Source organism: Parus major, chromosome 5 (genome assembly GCF_001522545.3).
Source record: "Parus major isolate Abel chromosome 5, Parus_major1.1, whole genome shotgun sequence".
Taxonomy (NCBI): Eukaryota; Metazoa; Chordata; class Aves; order Passeriformes; family Paridae; genus Parus; species Parus major.
This window is the reverse complement of record NC_031774.1, coordinates 58,990,127-58,998,024: the sequence shown is the minus strand read 5'-3', so window position 1 is coordinate 58,998,024 and position 7,898 is coordinate 58,990,127. Positions and strand designations below refer to the sequence as shown.

The following is a 7,898-nucleotide window of genomic DNA, read 5'->3' as shown; positions in this document are numbered from 1 at the left end:
AAGGCCAGGTTGGACAGGGCTTGGAGCCTCCTGCGATAGCAGAAGGTGTCCCTTGCCCATGGCAGGAGGCTGGAATGAGATGAGCCTTAAAGTCCCTTCCAACCCAAATCATTCTGAGATTTTATGTCCCTGCTCATTGCAAGGGTTGGACTACAAGCCCTTTAAAGGTCCCTTCCATTCCAAGGAATTCTGTGATTCCATGGTGCCTCTCGTGGACACGGATCCCATTAACCCCACTGCCATTGCTCAGCAAATGGGCTCAGAGCAGCTCTCCATGAGGCCAAACCAGAGTTCTGGGAGAACACAAGGATCAGTGGGACCTTGGTATCCTTGTGTAAAACAGGGAATCTGAGCATGAGCAGGAGGCAGTGGATGAAAAATGCTGACTCTGTGAAAAACAGCACAGGGCTCCAAGCTGGGGCAAGTTCTGGATGGACCACTCAAAGTCCCAGCACATTTTTTTTATCTGCTGGGTGGAATAAATGACTCACAGCTGATCCAGCAGAGGCAGAGCTCCCCATGGAACCTTCAGACCTCCTTGAGCTCTGCTAAGGTGCAAGTGATGAAATTTTTCCTTCTCTAATTGTGTCTTAGTACACACTCTGCAGTCGACTAAGGAGCAAGTTTGGGGCACTTCTTTAGGAAGCCAGGTGAAAATAAGGTTTTGAAAGTCCTATTTTACACTTTCAGACTTGAATGCAGGATCCATGAGGTGGATGAGCATTGTCTGGGCCATTTCTGATGCTCCCTGTCATTACCACTCCTGCCTAGAAAACAACATGGACTTGGTAGCTCCCTCTCCATTACATTATACAGGAATCCACCTCTGGTTTGAGGTGAAGTGATGGATCTTCAGGAGGCCAGACTCTAGACCAGAGAAGAGTTTTGTGCCATACCACAGAACAGGGGCTGAGGGGTCAGATACCTCTTGTGGCTCTGCCTGCTCTTCACACATGACTCTGCCCAAGTCTCTTCATCTCTCTGTGCTCAAGACCCTTTTAGGGGGTCAGTGACATCTTACCTGTTTTGGTCCTGTGGTTTCAGATACAGACTCCACAGCAGAGGATCTTCAGACCTGCTTTCATGCTGTGAGAGCCCAGGATAAAGAGAACAAAGTCTCCATTGATGCCAAGATTTCCAAACCACCCCAGCCTGACTGTGCTCATCATTTTGGGACGGGTGAGAAGTTTTCCAGAGGTGTCCAAGCATTGCAGCAGGGAAGGGCCCTGTCTTCCTTTGCTGGCTCTGCAGCAAAGCCTCGGTGCTCCTCCCAGAATAGCAATGTGCAAACCTCGGTGCTTCTCTTCCAAAACCATTTGCATTTTTAGAAACTAATTTGCAAAGCCTCTGCCCCTGTGGCTACAAGCAAAACCTGGCTGTCCGTGCAGCCTCCTCAGCCACGGCACCTCTGGGGCAGCAGCTCTGCTCAATGTGATGCTGTAAACTTGGACTGGGGGAGGATTTACCCCTGGGACAAGAAAGTCCTGCCTGAAGACTCTTGGGATCCTAATGCCAATAGGGAAAGGGTTGGGGATGGGGTCAGTGTAACCACAGGTCTCTGGGGGGAGCTCCTGACACATGGCAGAGCCTGGGACCCTGTTTTCCAGCACACCTGACCCCACACTCTCACCTGTGCTCATCATTCCAGAGCATCCAGTGGCTCTCACCACCACCACTGTGACCATTGGAGCACAGGGAGCTGGCAAACCCCACTGAGATCTCCTCATTTCCTATATCCATAAGCCATACAGACAGTACATTTTAGGTATCCAAAGCCACAGAGACCTCTCATCGTGGTGAGCTGCAGAGCATCTCCCATCCAGCTCACACTTCTGGGGATGCTGGTCCATGGGCACAGCTGCCAGAAGGACACCAGATGGTGGGAAGTGGCTGCACACCCACCTTCAACCTGCTCTCCTTTCATTTCACAGCTTGGACTGAATGAGGAAGGGGGGGATTAAACTGATATGCCTTATCTCAGACCTCCCAGGGATCCCTGCAGCAGCCAACACAAACACAGTGAAACAAGTCACATTTGCAAAGAGTAAAGTTCCACGGTCAGAGGGATGATGGCATGGTACATTTGTCATACTTTTAAGCAAAGATAAGCACTGGTTGCCTGATATGAAGCCTCACTCCAGGTCTGCCCTGTTGGAACCAAACCGGCGCTTCTATGGCACAGAGCACTTGTCAAACACACAGGATCGGTCACCAGGTTAACTCCAGCACGGGATTAAACCCCACAACTGCTGCAAGAAATGCACAAAACAATAGCCAGAAACACTGTGTGGAATTCCAGGGTCTCTCCACACCAGTGCTTCAATCCCAGCTTCCCAAAAACGACCCCGCTCCTCCTAGCCAGGATGGTGAAGAGAGCTCAGGTCAACACCATTAAAACCCAGCACAAATTGAAGTGGTGGGCAAAAAACACCACTGGCTGTCAGATGGAAACTAGAAAGGAACTAATTCTGCCTTCACTACAGTTTTGGTGTGCTTTCCTATTTTTAAATGATTTAGCAGTTTGAGAAATTTGGTGCCTCTCCAATCACACAAGGTTATGCAGCAGTTTGCCACCCATGGGTGACAAGGACACACACAGGGAAGGAAACCCTCAGCCCCTGTGTTCTGTGTAAAATGCAAAACTTCAGCCATGATGAACAAATTCCTTAATGCATCCATGAGTATTTTGTCCCCGAGATTACATTTACTGTCAGCAGGTTTATAGCCACAGTTAGATTCCTATAAATTCTACATAACTAAAACACACTTTTTATTTTTTTAAACAGTTGACTTTTTTTCCTACACTTTCTGAGCAGAACACCCCATGCAGGATCTCAGCAACCCAAGCAAAAGAAAACCTCCCAAAGGCCTCAGGACAAGAGCAGCACCTACAGAAAATCAAGTGCCTGTGCCTCCACAGGGTCAAAGCTTTGATTTCATCATTGAAACGCAATGCAAAAAGAAGCACCAAAATAAACAGCTCCATAAAGCAGCAGGAACGCAGCAGAGCAGTTGGAGGCTCCTCCAGCAAGAATGACCTAAATCCAAGAGGCATTTGTGCAGATGCTGCTCAGCTCCACAACACCCTCACAGCCTCCAGGACAACCCGGGATGCACCGACCAACAGGGCAGTGAACCTGGGAGAAGCCTCTTTTTGGTAAAGTCAATTTTAAAGTCAATAAAGTGATTTTTTTTTTTTCCTAATTTTTTTTTTTTCCTCCAAGGTACCCTCCCTCAGTGGCTGCCCCACATCCAGGGCTGCCTGGGGGCCCAGAGACCCCTTTTCCCACCCGACCCCGCAGCAGCCGGGGTTATCGAGGGAGATGTGTGTAATTGCCCTGTCAGGCAGCTGAAAGGCGCTCGCCTTTAGCTGATGCCACTTCAAAATGAAATTCTTTCTTTGGCATGGCTATGTCTGATATGCAGGCATCAAAGGGGAGGCAGCAGGTCGCCGATGCCCCAGGCCACACATTTCCCTTCTAAAGGCAGGAATGAGAGTGTCAGCTCGGGGCCGAGGGGGCCCCGGAGACCCAACACCCATCGCTCCTCCATGGGGTGCTGGGAGCCTCGAAGGATCCCCCAGCACCCCGAGACAGCCGAGGGCTCTCGGGCAGCAGATGGAACCCTGTGACCGAACACAGCTGGGATGGAGGGGTGGGAAAGCCTCGGTGGCACAGAGGAGATCGAGGGCTGGGGATTTTTCTTTCCAAGAGAACCACAGGGCCACGCTCGCCTCCCCCTCCTGCAGCTCCCATCTCCTCTCTCCACCTGCACTCTTCAGGGAGCCAAGGCTTTTGGCAAGCTTTCCGCTCCACTTTTTTATTGGTTTCAACTAAGCTGCCCCTTTCGGAGGGTTGGAAAGCTTCAATCATTAAAGGAAAAGAAGAAAAAAAAAATTTAAAAAAAAAAGAAAAAGAAAGCATCACACACCCTTCACCCTGCTGTCCCTTCCCCATTCCCACGATGGTCCCACACCTCCCATCCCAGCACAGCTCCCTATTTTCCGAGCCAAACACAGCCCCTCCAACGCATTTGAGGCAGGGTTTTTAAGGCCCTGGATACCTCCAACTGTACCTGCCCAGCTCCAATCACCTTCCTGCTCGGAAGCAATTTAGAAAGGACACAGCACAGGTAGCTATTAGCTAACACACATTTAACTGCTCCAGATATCTTTTTTTTTTCTTTTTTTTTTTTTTTTTGGCATTGTAATGGAGTGATTTGATCTTCAAAGGACCTGTGGAAACCTTTGAAGCTTCCCAATCTCCAGTGGGGAGGGGAGGAGAGGGGGGAAAATGTTAATAGTTTTAAAACCTGGGGAGTCCTGAAGTCAGAGAAAGGGTATAAAACCCAGCGGGTTTAGCATAAAGCCCTCAGGTAAATCTTCACCTTCTTTTCAAATGCATTTTTGGTGGGTTGCTTTGGAAAGGCTTGGGCCAGGTTAGCAAGGTCGGCTCTATTCCCAGCGGCTCTTAAATCTCCAGGGACCCTCATCTCCCACGTGGCACAGCCCCAGCACCAGGGGATCCGCGGGTACCTCGGCGAGAAATAGAAAGACTAAAATTTGCAAAGCCTTTAAGTGAAAAAAGGGTAGGGAGGGAAAGGAGTGGAGAAGGAGGGAGGGGGGGTAAGAAGATAAGGAGACAAAATAAACTCTCGGCTGCACTCCCAGGCAGCACAGCCTCAGCAGCACCCTGAGAGGCGAGACACAAAATGCATTTACCTTTAAAATAATGACTCATTTTATTTTTTTCTTTTAATATGTAGTTATAAATATATTTTGTCAAAATATATGATCATTATTGTCAAAAACATTTGCACATAAAGTCATAAATAAGGTCAAGGTGAACGTTTAGTTTAGAGAAGAGTCCAGCTATAGCAAGCAGTTCTGGGGTGGGACGGGAGGGAGAGAGAAGGGGAGGAGAGGGCGGCGGGGAAGGGGGTCAGCGGCACCCGCACCCCTCCACCACCATCTCCTGGTAGTTTTTCAGGACCACCTTGTCATACTCATCCAGGTAGAGCATGGAGATGGCGCTGAGCTCCGTGGGCACGCAGCAGGCCTTGGGAATGCTGGAGTTCACGGAGTTCACCAGCGTCTGCACGATGGCGTGGTTCGTGGAGTTGAGGTGGTCGGCCAGAGGGAAGGGGCAGTCCCCGTGGCAGTAAAACGCCTGGTACCCCGGGGGTGCCACGATCCAGTCGTTCCAGCCCACGTCGCTGAAATCCACATAGAGGGCATGGCGGCGGCAGTTTTTTTTGTTCTTGCGGGAACGCTGGTGCTTGGGGCTCCGGCGAGCTCTGCGGGTCAGCGCGTGGCCCCGCCCGTCGTGCCCAAAAGTGACCAGGAGCGGCCTGAGCTGCGCCCAGTCCCCGCGCCCTTGAGGTAAAGATCGGCTAATCCTGACGTGTTTGCCCTGATGAGTCTGTGCGTGGTGGAGGTGGGTGACCTCGATCACCAGCCCGTGGTTCGGCTGCTTGTCCTTGGTCCACCGGATCACGGCCGGGCTCACATCAAAGGTCTCCCAGCGCGTCACGTTGTGGTGCACCAGCCGCGTGTCCAGCAGGCGCGTAATGGCCTGGGCGCGCTCCGACAGCGGCTTCATCACTTCGTAAATGTTTATCCGGTGGAAGCCCCTCTCCCACGCCGCGCTCGGCTCCTCCACCTGCTCCCGGTACAGCCGCAGCTCCGCCGAGGAGATCACCTCGTTGTCCGGCACGCTGCTGAGGTTGAAGACGAAGCGGATCCGGGGCGCCTCGCTGGGACCCGGGACGTTCTCCAGGTGCTCTGGGGGAGAGCAGGGAAGGGGGGGAAGTGGTAAGACAAGCAAACGAGAGCACTTCAGCCTCGGGGCAGCCAGCCACGGCCCCCCGGCACGGCCACAGCTCACACCCACGTTTCACCTGCCCGGCAGCCACCGGCTCCTCTCCGCTCCCCCGCGCATCCCTCCCGGCCGCACCGGGAGCGGCTCCTGCCCCGGCACCGCTCCTGCCCCGGCACCGCTGGCTCACCCGCACCTCGAGCGGTTCACCCCTTCCCATCTCGCCTCCCCGTCCAGGGAGACTTTTTCCCTTTAGCTTTTTCCCCCTTTTTGCTTTTTCTCCCCCAGTCTCTCCAAAATCATCTCCCCGGCGAGATGCGGCGCCACGGAGCACAGAGGTGCTTTGTTACGGGGGGCAGGGGGAGAAAGAGAAGCGAATTCCAACGCAGTAATGATGCGGCTGGATTAATAATTCAGATTTACTTTGGAAAAGAAACATCCGCTAGGAAACATTTGGATCAGATTACAAGGGTCTATTGAATAAACCTTATAAACACACAGCTGTAAGTATTAAATTCGAGTCGGGGTTTGGGGGGATTTTTTTTTTCTTTTCTTTTTTTTTTTTTTTTTCTTAAGAGTAAAAAGCAGGCAGCAATTGCTTTGATAGTTCAAAAGAAACACTCCAGGGGCGAGATCCCGCCCTCGCTTTACTCCCGCATCCGATCCAGAGCCATTAAATCCACGCGAGCCCAGGGAGTGACCCCGAGGCAGAGGCACCGAAGGAAACTCACTGTTGTCAACAGAAGCAAAAGCACTTCAAAATATGGTCAAGCTCGGGTTAAGCACAGGATGCTGGAAAAAATACCGAGCAGCACGCCTGTCACCCACACACGGCAGGCTGGGGGGGAGGAGGTGGTTTTCCTCCCATAAATTTAGGGCCGGGCACGTCCCGCTTGTAAAGGCATTTGTGAGCTTCCAAACTCAAGGAAATCCCGATCGCTACCGGGGCTGGGAATTTACCGCCTCCCATCACTGACCTTCATGGTGGAAACTCCTCACGGTGTTTGCCCGGCTGGTCGATCGCTCAGGGTACTGCAGGCTAATTTCCTGGAGGCTTTCCTCCTCTTCTCCGGACTGGAGTCGATAGAGATCCAGCATATAACTAGGAATGACGGCTGACTTGCTGGGCTGAGGCCGCCTTCGGAGCCCAAACATCTGCAGCAGAGTTGTTTCGAAACCCCGCAAGAGTTCATGGCTTTGGGCAGAGCGGCGTCCGGATCCGGCTTGTCCCTGAAGCTCTGCCACTTTCTTCCTGCCGGTCTCAGGGATTAGGCTAGCATGGTTAGTACCTCCTAGAAGGACTTGGCATAGTAGGATGACCATCAGCATTCGGTTACCAGGAATCATGGTGTCTCTGGGGTGTAAAAAATACGACAACAAACAAGAAGGAAAGTCAGGATGAGAAGCGAAACCCCCCTCCTCTTCCGAATAAACTTAAAAACAATAATAATAGTAGTAATAAATGTCAAAAGGACACGGGGAGCAGCCCCCACTCGAGCGGCAGCCGGCGCGCCCCGGCGGGCAGGGACCGGCCGCCGTCGCCGGGATGTCCGCAGTCCCGCAGCCCCTCGGGCAGGAGGGTTCCCGGTGCATCCCGGCCCCTCAGCTCCCTCGGGCAGGAGGGTTCCCGGTGCATCCCGGCCCCGCAGCTCCCTCGGGCAGGAGGGCTCCCGGCGCATCCCGGCCCCGCAGCCCCACCGGGACGGGACGGGACCGGGACCGGGACCGGCGGCGCCCGGCGGGGAAGGAAGGGGCGCGCGGCTCGGCGCGCTCTGCAGCCCCCGGTTTGAATCCCGCCGCCGGACCCCGGCAGGGAAAACCAGGATAAGAACAACATAAAGTTTTTCTTTTTTTAAAAAAAAATAAAAATATTAAAAATAAAATAAAGCCCTGCGTTGAAAACAAAAAGCGAAGAGCAAGGCGGAGGAAGAAGAGGGCTGTACTCACTGACAGCAAGCAAGGCATATCAGCACAGTCCATGATTCTGGAGAGCCAGCCCGGACCCAGCGCGCCGAAAGCCCCGGGGCAGCGGCTGCCGAGCGCCTCCCGCGATCGCCGCCCGGCGCAGTGCGGCCGCCGCCG

The 7,898-nt window shown here is 53.0% G+C and overlaps 1 protein-coding gene across 1 annotated transcript; it reads right to left on the bottom strand.

Moving 5' to 3' along the window:
- Positions 1 to 4,715: 4,715 nt before the first annotated feature.
- BMP4 (bone morphogenetic protein 4) lies at positions 4,716 to 7,878 on the bottom strand. The gene is made up of 3 exons (XM_015629595.3): positions 7,764 to 7,878; positions 6,794 to 7,170; positions 4,716 to 5,782 (listed from the first exon to the last, which is right to left on the bottom strand). Exons 2-3 carry the CDS (start codon positions 7,161 to 7,163, stop codon positions 4,941 to 4,943), a joined length of 1,212 nt encoding a protein of 403 aa, XP_015485081.1. The 5' UTR covers positions 7,164 to 7,170; positions 7,764 to 7,878; the 3' UTR covers positions 4,716 to 4,940.
- Between the last annotated feature and the right edge of the window lie 20 nt (positions 7,879 to 7,898).

What these genes read in the sequence shown, in the direction of transcription:
- BMP4 (XM_015629595.3), bottom strand. Translation starts at nt 7,163, where the DNA reads ATGATTCCTGGTAACCGAATGCTGATGGTCATCCTACTATGCCAAGTC. An exon ending in GAGGAGTTTCCACCATGAAG is followed by an intron (nt 5,783 to 6,793) that starts GTCAGTGATGGG and finishes GCTCTCCCCCAG; the next exon opens with AGCACCTGGAGAACGTCCCG.